The sequence below is a fragment of the Balaenoptera borealis genome, assembly GCF_965194805.1.
Source record: "Balaenoptera borealis genome assembly, chromosome: 13".
Classification (NCBI taxonomy): domain Eukaryota; kingdom Metazoa; phylum Chordata; class Mammalia; order Artiodactyla; family Balaenopteridae; genus Balaenoptera; species Balaenoptera borealis.
In genome coordinates, this window is record NC_138870.1 from 18,556,599 (window position 1) to 18,575,576 (window position 18,978).

Below are 18,978 nucleotides of genomic sequence, written 5' to 3' on the forward strand. Positions count from 1 at the left end.
CTGCACATTCTGATGGGAAAACACACCACTGTGGAAAGTATAAATGCTTCACAATGAAACCTAGGTAGATTTATGTAGAAATTCTGTGATGCATGTTGTAGATGGTGGCTGTATCTTTATATTCTACTTTTTGCCTCAGTTATATGTATATATATACATATGTGTAATACAAATATTTCTTAGGTTAGAAAAATCTCTAATTGAAATCAATACAGATCACAACTAACTGCTGAACAATCATCTAAAGGAAGACACTGGAACTCACCGAAAGAGATACCTCATATCCAAAGACAAAGGAGAAGCTGCAATGAGATGGTAGGAGGGGTGCAATCACAATAAAATCAAGTGCCATAACCGCTGGGTGGGTGACTCACAAACTGGAGAACACTTATACCACAGAAGTCCACCCACTGGAGTGAAGGTTCTGAGCCCCACATCAGGCCTCCCAACCTGGGGGTCCAGCAACGGGAGGAAGAATTCCCAGAGAATCAGACTTTGAAGGCTAGCAGGATTTGACTGCAGGACTTTGACAGGACTGGGGGAAACAGCGACTCCAATCTTGGAGGGCACACACAAAGTAGGGTGCGCATCAGGACCCGGGGGGAAGGAGCAGTGATCCCATAGAAGACTGAACCAGACCTACCAGTTAGTGTTGGAGGGTCTCCTGCAGAGGCGGGGGGTGGCTGTGGCTCACCATGGGGACAGGGACACTGGCAGCATAAGTTCTGGGAAGTACTCCTTGGCATGAGCCCTCCCAGAGTCCGCCATTAGCCCCACCAAAGAGCCTGTAGCCTCCATTGCTGGGTTGCCTCAGGCCAAACAACGAACAGGGAGGGAACTCAGCCCCACCCATCAGCAGACAAGCAGATTAAAGTTTTACTGAGCTCTGCCCACCAGAGCAACACCCAGCTCTACCCACCACCAGTCCCTTCCATCAGGAAGCTTGCACAAGCCTCTCAGATAGCCTCATCCACCAGAGGGCAGACAATAGAAGCAAGAAGAACTACAATCCTGCAGCCTGTGGAATGAAAATCACATTCACAGAAAGATAGACAAAATGAAAAGGCAGAGGACTATGTACCAGATGAAGGAACAAGATAAAAACCCAGAGAAACAACTAAATGAAGTGGAGGTAGGCAACCTTCCAGAAAAAGAATTCAGAATAATGATAGTGAAGGTGATCCAGGACCTCGGAAAAGAATGGAGGCAAAGATCGAGAAGATGCAAGAAATGTTTAACAAACACCTAGAAGAATTAAAGAACAAACAAACAGAGATGAACAATACAATAACTGAAATGAAAAATACACTAGAAGGAATCAATAGCAGAATAACTGAGGCAGAAGAACGGATAAGTGACCTGAAAGACAGACTGGTGGAATTCACTGCTGTGGAACAAAGAATGAAAAGAAATGAAGACAGCCTAGGAGACCTCTGGGACAATATTAAATGCACCAACATTTGCATTATAGAGGTCCCAGAAGGAGAAGAGAGAGAGAAAGGACCCGAGAAAATATTTGAAGAGATTATAGTTGAAAACTACTCTAACATGGGAAAGGAAATAGCCACTCAAGCTCAGGAAGCACAGAGAGTCCCAGGCAGAATAAACCCAAGGAGAAACACGCCGAGACACACAGTAATCAAACTGACAAAAATTAAAGACAAAGAAAAATTATTAAAAGCAACAAAGGAAAAATGACAAATAACATACAAGGGAACTCCCATAAGGTTAACAGCTGATTTTTCTGAAGAAATTCTACAAGCCAGAAGGGAGTGGCACAAGATTTTTAAAGTGATGAAAGGGAAGTACCCACAACCAAGATTACTCTATCTGGCAAGGATCTCATTCAGATTCAACAGAGAAATCAAAAGCTTTACAGACAGGCAAAAGCTAACAGAATTCAGCACCACCAAACCAGCTCTACAACAAATGCTAAAGGAACTTCTCTAAGTGGGAAACACAAGAGAAGAAAAGGACCTACAAAAACAAACCCAAAACAATTAAGAAAATGGTACTAGGAACATACATATTGATAATTACCTTAAATGTGAATGGATTAAATGTTCCAACCAAAAGACACAGGCTCGCTGAATGCATACAAAAACAAGATCCATCTATATGCTGTCTACAAGAGACCCACTTCAGACCTAGGGACACATACAGACTGAAAGTGAGGGGATGGAAAAACATATTCCATGCAAATGGAAATCAAAAGAAAGCTGGAATAGCATTAATCATATCAGATAAAATTGACTTTAAAATAAAGAATGTTACAAGAGACAAGAAAGGACACTACATAATGATCAAGGGATAAATCCAAGAAGAAGATATAACAATTGTAAATATATATGCACCTAACAGAGGAGCACCTCAATACATAAGGCAAATGCTAACTGCTATAAAAGAGGAAATCTAGAGTAACACAATAATAGTGGGGGACTTTAACACCTCACTTACACCAATGGACAGATCATCCAAACAGAAAATTAATAAGGAAACAGAAGCTTTAAATGATACAACAGACCAGATAGATTTAACTGATATTTAGAGGACATTCCATTGGAAAACAGCAGATTACACTTCCTTCTCAAGTGCACATGGAACATTCTCCAGGGTAGATCACATCTTGGGTCACAAATTAAGCCTCGGTAAATTTAAGAAAATTGAAAACATATCAAGCATCTTTTCCAACCACAGCGCTATGAGATTAGAAATAAATTACAGGGGAAAAAAAGTAAAAAACACAAACACATGGAGGCTAAACAATGCGCTACTCAATGACCAAAAGTAAAAAACACAAACACATGGAGGCTAAACAATGCGCTACTCAATGACCAAGAAATCATTGAAGAAATCAAAGAGGAAATCAAAAAATACCTAGAGACAAATGACAATGAAAACACGATGATGTGAAACCTATGGGATGCAGCAAAAGCAGTTCTAAGCAGGAAGTTTATAGCAATACAATCCTACCTTAAGAAACAACTCAAATGAACAATCTAACCTTAAACCTAAAGGAATTAAAGAAAGAAGAACAAACAAAACCCAAAGTTAGCAGAAGGAAAGAAATCATAAAGATCAGACCAGAAATAAATGAAAAACAAATGAAGGAAACAATAGCAAAGATCAATAAAACAAAAAGCTGGTTCTTTGAGAAGATAAACAAAACTGATAAACCTTTATTTAGCCAGACTCATCAAGAAAAAGAGTGAGAGGACTCAAATCAAAAAAATTACAAAAGAAAAAGGAGAAGTTATAATGGACACTGCAGAAATACAAAGCATCATAAGAGACTACTACAAGTAACTCTATCTATGCCAATAAAATGAACAACCTGGAAGAAATGGACAAATTCGTAGAAAGGTATAACCTTCTAAGACTGAACCAGGAAGAAATGGAAAATATGAACAGACAGATCACAAGTAATGAAATTGAAACTGCGATTAAATTTGCCAACAAACAAACGTCCAGGACCAGATGGCTTCACAGGTGAATTCAATCAAACATTTAGAGAAGAGGTAACACCCATCCTTCTCAAGCTCTTCCAAAAAAGAAAATTACAGACCAATATCACTGATGAATATAGATGCAAAAATCCTCAACAAAATATTAGCAAACAGAGTCCAACAACACATTAAAAGGATCATACACCACGATCAAGTGGGATTTATTCCAGGGATGCAAGGATTCTTCAATATATGCAAATCAGTCAATGTGATACACCATATTAACAACTGAAGAAGAAAAACCATATGATCATCTCAGTAGATGCAGAAAAAGCTTTCGACAAAATTCGACACTCATCTATGATAAAAACTCTCCAGAAAGTGGGCAGAGAGGGAACCTATCTCAACATATAAAGGCCATATACCACAAACACACAGCAAACATCACCCTCAATGGTGAAAAACTGAAAGCATTTCCTCTAAGATCAGGAACAAGACAAGGATGTCCACTCTTGCCACTATTATTCAACATAGTTTTGGAAGTCCTAGCCATGGCATTCAGAGAAGAAAAAGAAATAAAAGGAATACAAATTGGAAAAGAAGAAGTAAAACTGTAACTGTTTGCATATGACATGATACTATACATAGAGAATGCTAAAGATGCCACGAGAAAACTACTAGAGCTAATCAATGAAATTGGTAAAGTTGCAGGATACAATATTAATGCACAGAAATCTCTTTCATTCTTATACACCAACAATGAAAGATTAGAAAGAGAAATTAAGGAAGCATTCCCATTCACCACTGCAACAAAAAGAATAAAATACCTAGGAATAAACCTACCCAAGGAGGTAAAAGACCTGTACTCCGAAAACTATAAGTCACTGATGAAAGAAATCAAAGATGACACAAACAGATGGAGAGCTACACCATGTTCTTGATGAAAATGACTATACTACCCAAAGCAATCTACAGATTCAATGCAATCCCTATCAAATTACCAATGGCATTTTTTACAGAACTAGAACAAAAAATCTTAAAATTTGTATGGAGACATAAGAGACCCTGAAGAGCCAAAGCTATCTTGAGGGAAAACAACAGTGTTGGAGGAATCAGACTGCCTGACTTCAGACTATACTACAAAGCTATAGTAATCAAGACAATATGGTGCTGGCACTAAAACAGAAACATGGATCAATGGAACAGGATAGAAAACCCAGAGATAAACCTATGCACCTATGGTCAACTAATCTATGACGAAGGAGGCAAGGATATACAATAGAGAAAAGACAGTCTCTTCAATAAGTGGTGCTGAGAAAACTGGACAGCTACATGTAGAAGAATGAAATTAGAACTCTCCCTAACACTATACACAGAAATAAACTCAAAATGGATTAAAGACCTAAATGTAAGACCAGACACTATAAAACCGTTAGAGGAAAACATAGGAAGAACACTCTGACATAAATCACAGTAATATCTTTTTTGACTCACCTCCTAGAGTAATGGAAATAAAAACAAAAATAAACAAATGGGACCTAATGGAACTTAAAAGCTTTTGCACAGGAAAGGAAACCATAAACAAGACGAAAAGACAACCCTCAGAATAGGAGAAAATATTTGCAAATGAATCAATGGACAAAGGATTAATCTGCAAATATATGAACAACTCATGTAGCTCAACATGAAAAAAACAAACAACCCAATCAAAAAACAGGCAGAAGACCTATATAGACATTTCTCTAAAGAAGACATACAGATGGCCAAGAGGCACATGAAGAGATGCTCAACATCACTTATCATTAGAGAAATGCAAATCAAAACTACAATGAGGTATCCCCTCACATTGGTTAGAATGGGCATCATCAGAAAATCTACAAACAACAAATGCTGGAGAGGGTGTGAAGAAAAGGGAACCCTCTTGCATTGTTGGTGGGAATGTAAATTGATACAGCCACTATGGAGAACAGTACGGAGCTTCCTTAAAAAACTAAAAATAGAACTACCATACGACCCAGCAATCCCACTACTGGGCATATACTCAGAGGAAACCATAATTCAAAAAGACACATGCACCCCAATGTTCACTGCAGCACTATTTACAATAGCCAGGTCATGGAAGTAACCTAAATGCCCATCAACAGACAAATGGATAAAGGAGATGAGGTACATATATACAATGGAATACTACTCAGACATAAAAAAGAATGCAATTGGGTCATTTGTAGATACGTGGATGGATCTAGAGACTGTCATACAGAGTGAAGTAAGTCAGAAAGAGAAAAACAAATATCGTATACTAACGCATATATGTGGAATCTAGAAAAATGATACAGATGAACTGGTTTGCAAGGCAGAAATAGAGACACAGATGTAGAGAACAAATGTATGGACACCAAGGGGGGAAAGCGGGGTGGGGGGTGGTGGTGGGATGAACTGGGAGATTGGGATTGACATACATACACTAATATGTATAAAATGGATAACTAATAAGAACCTGCTGTATAAAAAAGTTAATTATTTTTAAAAAAGAAATCAATACATGTTTGCATTTAGCACTGCAGAAAGATATAATACTTTAAGATGCTGATTTTCTAGAGTAAATGAAACATTCAATGATGCCACCTTCTCTTCTGATTTTACCTGAACAGGGAAAACAGGGTCAGGTAATTCTTTGTGTATTAAGCAAACACTCTTGATGAAAAGCTTGGGATATTACTCTGTTTACCAACATTCAAGAAAACTGATTAAATCCTAAAATAACTTTGGTGTAATAATATTTCTTTTAGTATTATTATTAATACATTTATTTTAACTTCTATGTTGGGTGCTTTTCTGCTAACCACTGTGGTTAATGTTTACACGCATTATATCAATTAGTCCAACAAGCCTAAGAAGCGAAACTGATTTCCCCATTTCAGAGATGGGGCTAAGGAATTTAAAAGCCTGGTCTAAATCCCACAGCTAGTATCGTTCCAACATGGCGCTTAATTCTTTCTTTATTCTTACTAAAATTTCAAAAGATTAAACTCTGTGATCATTTACTGCCACGTTTTTCTTACTACTAGTTTAGAACACGGCCACGCACACAGCAGGCATCCAAAAACGGGAGCAATGATCAGTTATATGTAGGTAAATATTTGTTGATGATGTAACTGCCTAATCAACAAAAGGAAAACATGTTTACTCACCTAAATGCCCGAATAGTGGTGAGTCCTTCAGCGGTTTCTGAGAAGTGGCAAAGCAGAGGGAGCTGGGTAGTATCATCAAGTTCCTGGAGATCCCTAGGACAGAGACAAGTGCAAAAATAAACCTCGCACTTCTTCAGACTCAAAGACTACTGCATTCATTCTAAATTAAGGTTATTATTTGTCATCGCAACGATTTTCCTCTAGCACTCAATTAACAAGAACTTCAACAGCTTACAATCTAAAGAGGAAGAGAAAGATAAGTACGTATAATAAATACGGGTCCAGGCTGAATATTATGTGTTGTACAAAAATATCAGCTTTGTATCGCAGCTAAAGTAAACTGTTATGGGGACACAGAGGAATGAGCAATTAATTTATATGTAGGAAATGGGAAATATTTTCTTTGAGCAGGTGGAGATTTAGGCCAAATCTTAAGCATGCGGAGGGCTTCAACCAAACAGACAAGAAGAAGTGCATTCCAGCTGAGGGAACAAACAAGAGCAAGCACAGAAGACTAAATAACTGGCAAGTTCAATCTGGCTGGTGCCAGAATCCTTTGTGTTGTAGTGGGAAAAGGCTGGAAAAACAATGCGCAGGGCTAGAATGTAGAAGATCCTGGATGGTCTGGGAAAAAACACTGAGGACTAGAAATAAAATGATCAGAGCTGGGTTAAAGCAAAATAACTTGGGAGACAGTGTAAAGGATGGAAGAGAATCAGTGAGTAAAGGTAGTCTATGTAAGAAAAATTTTTAAAAGTTCTTAATTATTGTGATGTGGGTGAAATTTAAAATAAGGGGAGATTGTGAGATAGCCTACTAGAAGTAGCCTTCTAAACTGCTACAATCAACTCGTAGCAGAGTGAATAAGAGAAGAGAGCCGCACAGATATAGAAAACAAACTTACGGTTTCCAAAGGGGATAGGGGGAGAGATAAATTAGGAGTTTGGGATTAACATATGCCCACTACCATATATAACGTAGGTAAAGAACAAGAACCTACTGTATAGCACAGGGAACTATACTTAATATCTGGTAATAACCTATAATGGAAAAGAATCTGAAAAAGAATATAAATATATGTGTGTGTGTGTATAACTGAATCACTTTGCTGTACACCTGAAACTAATACAACATTGTAAATTAACTATCCTTCAATTAAAAAATAAACTAAAATGAAAAAAGAGGAGAGTCAAATATGACTTGGTAATTACTCAGCAGCCTTGGAAAATGACAGTATTATTTACCAGGATGGGGGACAGAGAATAAAGATATTTGAAGAAACAGGTAACGAGTTTGGCTTCTGCCACAATGAAATTGAATCCCTGCCTAAATGGAACTTGTATTCACTGGTCCTCTGAGTGTAAATATATATTTACAGGTATATAAAGCACTCAATGAATGTCTGGTGGACAAATGCCTGAATAGGACCCTTTCCATAAAGATGCACACTCATGACAACTTTTTAAATCACATAAGCTAGACTTTCTAGAAAATAGGCTAAGATTTATACACACATTTCAAAACATGCCTCTTTTTTCTTTTCAGTCTTTTTTCTGTCTTTCTCGGGGTCTTTGGGGTCGAGGGAATGAGAGTAGCAGTGCTAACATTCACCTGCCAGAGTCAAGGGAACTGAGTACATTGTTAACGTAATCTTCAACTGTTACATAATCTTAGGCCATCCTGGGTTGCCTGGGTCATCCCACAACCAAACGCAAAGTCTTCTTTTTTTAAGTTTCTAAAATGGATTTACTCACTTCAGAAACTGCAGTGAGGGGAGGGAAAGAGAGAGGGGAGGAGGAGGATGAATATGAAGGAATGTAAAGAGTCTGCTATTTTTAAACAGAAAAGTTGCTATTTATAAATTTGACGCAAGTAACAGTTGGTCACTACATTGAGGTTTGTCATGAAGGGGAAAAAATGAGGAAGGAGGAAACTCTGCTTATAGGACTGTACTTTATGGATCCAAAAAGGTGAGGGTACCGCTTGATCTTGTATTCTTGTAAGCAGGAAATGCTTACTTACAGAGCTAACCACACATGAGGTCTTTGACTTTAGATATTCAAAATTTCATGGCATTTCCTGTAGCTAGTGCCCCACCTTCATTCCCTTTGGTGTTTACAAAATAGTCTGTTAAACTGCCTGAGCTTTCCAGCATGGCTGAGTCCTGCAGAACCTCAACACCTAGAAGGGTCTTTTTGTCTGTGAGATTTAGTATCATGTGGTCCTATTTGCAAACTTTCAGAGAATTTCAAATAAGAATGGCTTATGATCCATTATCAATGTTCATCCTTTAAAAATAATTCATCCCCTGCATATTTTAACTATCAATGTTAACGGATTATTCTTACTTATAATGAACAGAATTCACAATTCAAATTTGTAATGAACTAAGAATATTTGCCTGGCTTTTGCACTCAATTTGTAATGCCCAGGAGTGAAAACAGGCCCAAATTAGTATGAGATTGAAGTAAAACATGACTGTTGAATATCAGTGGTGAGAAGGCAAAGTGAGATTTGGAAACAGCCAGCAGAAATGAAGTATCTGAACTTTTCTGCCCCTCCAGCAAGCAGCATCAACAATAATACCAGAAAACAAAACAAAACAATAATACCAGAAGAAATGAAAGAGCGAATTTAATGGCTAGCCTCTTCCTTTTGGTCTGAATTTGCTACAAGCAAAGGGAAGAGACTAGGGATGAAAACGCATACCTAGATTTAACATAGCATTTGATTTAACATAACATTTGAAGGATCCTAATTCATAGCCCTGAGGGAGAAACAACTATATATATATTTTTTAATTAAGAAATGTTGCAGATATATCCAGAGGTTCCCAACTATAATCTTGCCTTTTCTTGTTACCTGATTTTTTTCATTTTCCCTGCACTCAAGTCCTATTAAATCTTTTCATTTTACTGAATAAACTCAATATCTGCTTTCCTATTCCAGCACTTGATCCACATATAAGGGTTACCTTACTTATTTTTTATCTTCCCAAGAGACTGTAAGTTTCTTGAGAATCGTTCCTTGCCATGTTGATCTCTTCCTCTGCCACATGGCTTACACAGTTATTTACAACACACAACGCTTGATAAGTGTTTGCTGAAATAAAGTGATTACTGCGATAATATAAAATTTACTGTATTATTTAAAGCATGGACTTCAAAGTTAAATTGGAAATTTCAAAACAACTGGTACTATATTTCACTTAATTATTCAACATCTCAGCAAATGACAAATCTTATATTAACAGAAGAATTTACAATCCATGGCTATCTTTTATTTATTTGGCTGGATATTCAAGGGCGTGTTAAATGATGCAATCTAAAAATTTCCAACCTCTTAAAGTTACAGCACTCCTACCAGACATTCAAGATTCTCTACTTTTATAGTTATCACTCTGATTTATCTCTTTAACCTCTTTTTACTTCTACTAATCTTTTATGGAGTGCATTTTACTCATTTGAAAATATTTCACTTTTTTTCCCCCCACTTGTGGAATATAACAATATTAAATCACTTATCCTTTGGGACTATATTTGATTTCATAAATTTTCTGTCAATGCCATGTTCAGAAAAAGGACAATGGAATGAAAAATTGGGCTCAATCCACTTGTTAATATAAGTCCAGAACAATGTAAGGCTCAGATAACCAATTACAGAAAGAAAATATCTCTTCAAATGAAACATAATATCAGGATATGTTTCAACAAGTTAAATTAGATTTCATTTCCAAATTCCATACCTTATCTTGAAAAATGTTACAGCCAATCTGGATCACAATCAAATACATGGGCTTTTGAAGATGAATAGTGCATTGTTTTACTTACTTAGAGGCCACTCGGAAGTATTTCTGGATAAAATAAAAGGCGACCCCAAGAGGCACAAGTGCAACCAGGAACACAGGGGTAGCATAAGAAATCATGCCAATGGCAGACACGCAGAGCAGTGTTGAGCGAGTTAGAGATTCCAAAGTTGGAGGGATATGCTGTTAAAAAGGTGGTTTGAAAGGAAAATGTTTTAGCTCAGATAAAACATCGGTTATAAGGCAACAAATCATTAATTTAATTTACTTTTAGTTTTTATAAATTTATTTATGTTATTTATTTATTTTTGGCTGCGTTGGGTCTTTGCTGCCGCACTCGGGCCCTCTCTTGTTGCGGCAAGCGGGGGCCACTCTTTGTTGCGGTGCGTGGGTTTGCAGTGGCTTCTCTTGCTGAGGAGCATGGGCTCCAGGCACGCGGGTTCAGTAGTTGTGGCACACGGGCCTAGTTGCTCTGCAGCATGTGGGATCCTCCCGGACCAGGGTTCAAACTCGTGTCCCCTGCATTGGCAGGTGGATTCCTAACCACTGTGCCACCAGGGAAGCCCCCAAATCATTAATTTTATATTAACATAGTTATATAATTAGTTCCAAAAGTAGTATACAAACATTTTCATTATAAGCAATTCATCACTCCTTCAACTTCACTCACTTCCCATTGTTTATCCATCTACCTATCTACTTATCTTTGGTCAGTTATTTACCTATCTACCTATTTATCTTGTGGGATTTTAAACAAATAGCACTATACTCTAAACCTTATTTGTCCATTTGCTTGTTTTGTTTTACTGAACAAGATGGATTGTAAACCTTCCCATGCCACTATATACAAATCTATTTCTTTTTAACAGCTGCATAGCATTAAAAAACGTATTTAGCTATTCCTCTATTAATTTAATTTAATTGCTTGCTCATATTATTTGCACATTTTTCATTGGATTGTTTATCTTCCTTATTGATTTTTAGATGCCCTTTATGTATCATGGATGTTTATCCTCTTTCTTTACATATGTTGCCAGTTTTTCTCCCAATGAATCTATTACATTTTAAATATGTCTCTGATGCTTTTGGCTCAATAGAAGTTTAAAATTTTAGAGTCATTTCTGTTGGCCTTTTCTCTTATTGTTTCTGAGTTTTGTGTCTTACTTATAAAGACCTTTCCCACCCAAAATTCTAAAACTACTCTCCTACATTTTATTTTATAGTTTTATGTTTTTAGATGGCTCTCTTTACTACATGTGAATTTGCTTTGTATTTTATAGGTAGTTAACTGTCCCAACACCCTTTACTGAAAAAATATTCCTTTTCTTACTGATTCAAGATATGCTGGTGTTTCTGAGTTCTCCACTTTGTTCTTTTGATCTGCTTGCTTTCTGTGATCATCAGAGTGTTTTAATTTTATAGTATTTTTTAAGTATCTGATAGGGAAATTTTATATATATATATATATATATATATATGATTTTTATGATTTCCAGGATTGTTGGATCACTTTTCTTCATATTATGTTTATTTTTCTTTTCATAGTTTTTGTTGTTATTATAAGTGAAATTTATTTTTCACATAATTTTTAATTGGTGTAGAGAAAGTTACTGACTTTTATATCGTACGTCTTATGTAGATATTCTGCTTAACTTTCTAGTTGGTTCTTTATTGTACTGACTGTTTTGGACTCTCTAGGTAGCAATAGTATCATCTTCCAAATAAGGAGTGTTCTGTCTCTTCTTTTCCAATATGTATTTCTTAGGAAGTGTTTTAGGTGTAGCATGACCTGACACCAATTTTGTGAAAACATCAAAATTTTTCAGCATACATTTTAGACAGCTGCATGCACCATTCTTTTACTAAATTGATGGTAATTTAGGTGTTCTTAAGGTCACTCTGGAAAATCAGAAAAGGAAAGGGCTGGATTTGCCAAGTCTTTGCTCAATCACCCTAAGGAGTCAGTTCATGGAGTGATCCAATTTCAGAGTTTGAGGTCTTTAACTTCAGGACAAACTTCTAGAGGCCTAAGGACCTAAGACTAAACTGGGCATCCTTGAAATATTCCCTAAGATATCACACCATCTAAAGTTTCTCTCATTAAAGAGCCAATCTAACAAAAGTAAAGGACATCTAAGATAGCTTGGTATTCCATTCTTTACTTCTGGGAGACACTCTGCATTAATACTAAGCTTTAAGAACTTTACAACACCTCCACTGTGAATGGAAATACAACATTGATCAAAATCACTTCTTTTTACATAAAAAATTTTAACGTTCATTCTTTGCGATTTCTCTTTATTTCATGCTGATTCTCTAAGTATCCTCTTCCACATGCATAAATGTTTTTGAATTAAGGTTTTCCTTTAAGATTTTATTCCAGAAATAATTTATGCATATATGTAATATTGATTTGAATGCAAACAGGCTTTCATTTAAGTTTTAGAAATCCTCTATTGTTAACAGGAATCATGATTTATCTTAAAATGTTATTTAGCTTACACTGAGAAATTTATTTTTGAACTTGGAAGTAACTTGGGCACTCACCTGATCAATGATATTTGTATCAGCTGAAAAGCGATTGAGAATCAGTCCCAGTGGTGTGGTATCAAAGAATCTAGGGAATGAACAGATTGGAATGTATGATAATACTAAATTATCTGGAACCTAAACACTGCTAACAGTCATTTTGGGGTCAAAAAGGTGAGAAGATCCCTATTGATCTGCTGAAAGACTGAATAAATTCTTTAAAATTTCACATTTCACTTCTGTTTAAAAATGTATGTTTTTATGATTTTTCTGTGTGGGAGTAAAGTAAATAACTACTTTTTTTACCTTATTGGTCCAAGAATGATCTTATTGAGGAGATTGTGGTGAAGATTTTTGGCAGCTGTGACACCCATCCATTCCACAGTGAGAGATGTAACAAGGCAGAGGAAAATACCTGCTCCACAGAGTATGCTAAATCCAGCCACATAGTAGGTCTAAAAAGCAGCCAACACAAGAAAGCTCATAAGAAATTATCAACTGAGTTTTTTCTTACTAGAACACCCAACATCAAAGTCTGGCAATATCAACTTCATTATCTTGCATCAATTTAGACAGTGGAAGGAGTGTAGTTCTTGGAGACTCCTTCACCTTCCTTTAAGGTTTGCCTAAGGGCAGATGAAGCCTTAGAGTCTGTTTTCTGGTTTGAAATATTCTTGACTTTTTACATCACAAAGCTCATTCTTGCTATCCCTAATCTCAGAATGACCAGCTAATTCACTGGTTAAAATCAAATACCATCAGAACAACAACAAAAGTCCGGTGTGTATATTACACATAAACAAATATATCATGTGTATAACTCCCTTGAATCCAAATCCAAGCATTATCTTTAAATGCTTCTTATGCTATATTTCAGGTCCTGCTCTAATTAACTTATTGAATCATTACAAAAGTCCTGTGACAGACATAGAGAACAGACCTCTGGTTGCCAAGGGGGAGGAGGGTGGGGTAGGTATGGATTGGGATTTGGGGATTAGCAGCTGCAAACTATTATATTTAGAATGGATAAACAACAAGGTCCTACTGTATAGCACAGGGAACTATATTTATTATCCTGTGATAAACCATAATGGAAAAGAATATGAAAAAGAATATACATATATATATATATACAACTGAATCACTTTGATGTACAGCAGAAATGAACACATTGTAACTCAACTATACTTCAATAAAATAAGTTAAAAACAAAAGAAAAAAACACCACAAAATTCCTGTGACATATAGAGTATTTGTATCTAACTAGATAAAAGGGTATCGCTGTTAATCTCAACATTTCACTGTACCTGATCAGCTTTTCCAGTATTGTTTATACTGTACTCTGAGGTCCATGTGGCCAGCCAGTAGTCTATAGCTACAATGACGGAATGCTTCAAAAGCTTAGAGAAAATCATCAGGAAGAGCAAGAAGAATCCTCCAGAAGTGAGGTACCGCCAACAGGTCTTCCATGGCATTTTAGTCCTCAGCCTCATTACAGTGGACATGTTATCATCCTCATCTTCCTCTTCCTCTTCCTCTGCATACAAAACACTTTTTAAATCTTCTGACAGGCAACGGGATGATAGAATTTGTATTATCCACCCTCTACACACAAACCTCCATCAAATTTATAGGAATACAAATATTAGTCTTAGAAATTTAAAATGCTTTTAGCAGGGAAAAACTTCATTTAAAAAATAGATGAGTGCCCATCAACTGATGAATGGATAAAGAAGATGTGGTATATATACAATGGAATAATTCTCAGCCATGAAAAAGATGAAATGTCGCCATATGTGACAACATGGATGGATCTTGATGAGGGTATTATGCTAAGTGAAACAAGTCAGACAGATAAAGACAAATACTGTACAATTTCACTCATATGTATAATTTAAAAAACAACCAAAAAAACCAAAATAAATGAACAACTCAAACCACACAAAAACACCCATGGATACAGAGAACAGAGTAGTGGTTACCAGAAGAGAAAGGGGTGGGGGAGGGGGATGAAATGGGTAAAGGGGATCAACTGTTTTGGTGGTGAGCATGCTGTAGGGTCTACAGAAGTAGAAATATAATGTACACATGAAACTTACATAATGTTATAAACCAATGTTACCTCAATAAAAAATAAGTTAAAAAATATGTGAAAATGAATAAATAAAAGAAAGAATGAGTGAATGAAAAAATAAACATAAAATCTATGTCTGGATGACTTAATTTGCTGATGTATTACACATCAAACTAACTAGAAATATAGACTAGAAGTTCACTAAGTTATTGAAGGAATGGTGTTGCCAATAACACTACATGACAGGCCTGCAAACATTTATAATTTTTTGAACTCTACATTTCTGAATTTGTAAAACTGCACCAGGAGGAGACAGTCTCTGAAATTTGTGCATAGCTCAAGAGGGAATAATCCATAATCTCTACGGCTAGTTTTAAATGTGGTCATGGAGGAGCATGGGCTAAAAGAAACCTTCCAGAAGGCAAAGCCAGGGAACAGAGGACAATGTGCAGGGATGTCCTCTCAGCTCTTTAAGCCACCTAGAAACTTCTAGATGGTTATCTTAAGAACATACTCCATTACAAGGACAGGGAATTTTGGTATTTCCTGAGCAGCAAAATTTGATCAATCGTATGGTCTAGTGACTGTTGTGGATTTCCCATTCTTTCTTTTCCCAAAGGCAGTTTTCATTGCAGTCATCCTGTATGCACTCCACTACTGTATAGTGAGCAGGTTGTGGGTAGGAAAGATAGATAATTTGGTTTACAGGTTATCAGACAACAGAGATCTAAGTGTGGATATGATGGGAAGACTGAGCATCACCAAGGATCCTAATATTTAAGCTGGATACAAAAAATGAACAGGTCTCAGATAATCTACCCTTTGGTAAGGGTGGGTCCAATGTGTGAGAACAGGATTCGAAATTTGCATGATCAAAGGGGTAGAAACTTGCAGACTGTGTTTCCTCAATATCTATTCTCTGTTTCCATATTAAATGAAATTTCAGCTTGCCTATGGCTGCCCAGTTAAGACAGCATTTCTTCACTTACCCAGAACCTAATCTGTCCAGATGATGAACTGGCCAATGGTTAGCAGTAGAAAAAAATATGGGCAACTACTTTCTTTTTTCCCTTCCTGGCGGCTTGAACAGACATACTGACAGCACCAGGAGGAGCAATCTACTAGGTAATACGTACCATACTGGACTCTTTGATATAAATTATTTCCTTCAACTCTGTAAGAAAAGTATTATTATCTTACTTTATACCTGAGAAAATGGATTAACACAGCAAGCCCAGGGCAGAGTCAGCCTCTCAAATGCTATATTCACTACTGAAATACTGGAGAGAGTAACTGCAATTCTAGAGGCTGTCTGTTTACAGCACCAGACATTCTTTTTGTTTGTTTGTTTGTTTTTGCTTTTGCTTTTGTGGCCATGGCATGTGGCTTGCTGGATCTTAGCTCCCTGACCAGGGATTGAATTCCAGGGCCATGGCAGTGAAAGCGCTGAGTCCTAACCACCGGACCGCCAGAGAAGTCCCCAAACATTCTTTTAAAACTTTCTTAGGGGAGACCTTCAAGATGGTGGAGGACTAAGACGTGGAGATCACCTTCCTCCTCACAAATACATCAGAAATACATCTACATGTGGAACAACTCCTACAGAACACCTACTGAACGCTGGCAGAAGACCTCAGACTTCCCAAAAGGCAAGAAAATCCCCACGTACCTGGGTAGGGCAAAAGAAAAAAGAAAAAACAGAGACAAAAGTATAGGGACGGGACCTGCACCTCTGGGAGGACGCTGTGAAGGAGGAAACGTTTCCACACACTAGGAAGCCCCTTCACTGGCGGAGACGGGGTGTGCAGAGGAGAAGCTTCGGAGCCATGGAGGAGAGCGCAGCAACAGGGGTGCAGAGGGCAAACAGAGATTCCCACACAGAGGATTGGCGCCAACCAGCGCTCACCAGCCTGAGAGGATTCTCTGCTCACCCACCAGGGCGGGTGGGGGCTGGGAGCTGAGGCTCGGGCTTTGGAGGTCGGATCCCAGGGAGAGGACTGGGGTTGGCTGCATGAACAGAGCATGAAGGGGGCTAGTGCACCACAGCTAGCTGGGAGGAAGTCCGGGAAAAAGCCTGGACCTGCCTAAGAGGCAAGAGACCATTGTTTCGGGGTGCACGAGGAGAGGGGATTCAGAGCACCGCCTAAATGAGCTCCAGAGATGGGCGTGAGCCACGGCTATCAGCTTGGACCCCAGAGATTGGCATGAAATGCTAACGCTGCTGCTGCAGCCACCAAGAATCCTGTGTGCGAGCACAGGTCACTCTCCACACCGCCCCTCCCACCGGAAGCCTGCACAGCCCGCCACTGCCAGGGTCCCATGATCCAGGGACAACTTCCCTGGGAGAACACACGGCAAGCCTCAGGCTGCTGCAAAGTCACGCTGGCCTCTGCTGCCGCTGGCTCAGCCCCGCATTCCAATTATAACTACTGTACCCTTCCCTTCCCCCGGCCTGAGTGAGCCAGAGCTCCCTAATCAGCCACCGGTTTAACCCCGTCCTGTCTGGGTGGGGAACAGATGCCTGAGCTTGATCTACATGCAGAGGTGGGGCCAAAACCAAAGCTGAACCCTGGGAGCTGTGCAAACAAAGAAGAGAAAGGGAAATCTCTCCCAGCAGCCTCAGGAACAGCGGATTAAATCTCCACAATCAACTTGATGTACCCTGTGTCTGTGGAATACCTGAATAGACAACAAAGCATCCCAAAATTGAGGCAGTGGACATTGGAACAACTGTAGACTTGGGGTTTGCTGTCTGCGGCTGACTAGTTACTGATCTTTATGTTTATCTTAGTATCGTTTTTAGCACTTATTATCATTGGTGGATTTGTTTATTGGTTTGGTTGCCCTCTTCTTTTTTTTAATTACTTTTTAATTTTAATATTTTTTTTAATTTTTAAAAATTTTAATTGTTTTATATTATAATTTTTCTTTCTCTTTTTCTCCCTTTTCTTCTGAGCTGTGTGGCTGACAGGGTCTTCATGCTCTGGCCTGATGTCAGGCCTGAGTCTCTGAGGTGGGAGAGCCGAAATCAGAACATTGGACCACCAGAGACCTCTAGGCCCCACGTAATATCAATCAGTGAGAGCTCTCCAAGAGGTCTCTGTCTCAACGCTGAGACCCAGCTCCACCCAACGGCCAGCAAGCTCCAGTGCTGGACGTCCCATGCCAAACAACTAGCAAGACAGGAACACAACCCCACCCATTAGTAGAGAAGCTCCCTAAAATCATACTAAGTAGACAGACACCCCAAAACACAACACTGGACATAGCCCTGCCCACCAGAAAGACAAGATCCAGCCCCACCCACCAGAACACAGGCACCAGTCCCCTCCACCAGGAAGCCTACACAAACCACTGAATCAACCTTACCCACTGGGGGCAGACACCAAAAACAACAGGAACTACAAACCTGCAGCCTGTGTTAACCCTAAACACAGTAAGTTAAGCAAAATGGGAAGACAGAGAAATATGCAGCAGATGAAGGAACAAGGTAAAAACCCACCAGACCAAACAAATGAAGAGGAAATAGGCAGTCTACCCGAAAAAGAATTCAGAGTAATGACAGTAAAGATGATCCAAAATCTTGGAAAAAGAACAAAGAAAATACAAGAAACATTTAACAAGGACCTAGAAGAACTAAAGAGCAAACAAACAATGATGAACAACACAATAAATGAAATTAGAAATTCTCTAGAAGGAATCAATAGCAGAATAACTGAGGCAGAAGAATGGATAAATGACATGGAAGATAAAACAGTGGAAATAACTATCACAGAGCAGAATAAAGAAAAAAGAATGAAAAGAATTGAGGACAGTCTCAAAGACCTCTGGGGCAACAGTAAATAAACCAACATTCGAATTATAGGGGTCCCAGAAGAAGAAGAGAAAAAGAAAGGGTCTGAGAAAATATTTGAAGAGATTATAGTTGAAAAC

The 18,978-nt window shown here is 38.1% G+C and overlaps 1 protein-coding gene and 1 long non-coding RNA gene across 11 annotated transcripts in view; one reads left to right on the plus strand and one right to left on the minus strand.

The window, feature by feature from the left end:
- The window catches only part of LOC309609923, a 477,943-nt gene that overhangs the window by 199,554 nt on the left and 259,411 nt on the right, over window positions 1-18,978 (plus strand). The gene's annotated exons all lie outside the window — the stretch shown is intronic.
- The window catches only part of ABCC9 (ATP binding cassette subfamily C member 9), a 151,897-nt gene that overhangs the window by 38,669 nt on the left and 94,250 nt on the right, over window positions 1-18,978 (minus strand). For all 10 annotated transcript variants that reach the window (XM_082351869.1, XM_082351874.1, XM_082351872.1 and 7 more), the window contains 5 exons: window positions 14,279-14,508; window positions 13,278-13,426; window positions 12,990-13,059; window positions 10,468-10,625; window positions 6,638-6,730 (listed from right to left, as the gene is read on the minus strand). In XM_082351869.1, coding sequence (XP_082207995.1) covers window positions 6,638-6,730; window positions 10,468-10,625; window positions 12,990-13,059; window positions 13,278-13,426; window positions 14,279-14,508 — 700 coding nt within the window. The remainder of the gene's footprint in view (window positions 1-6,637; window positions 6,731-10,467; window positions 10,626-12,989; window positions 13,060-13,277; window positions 13,427-14,278; window positions 14,509-18,978) is intronic.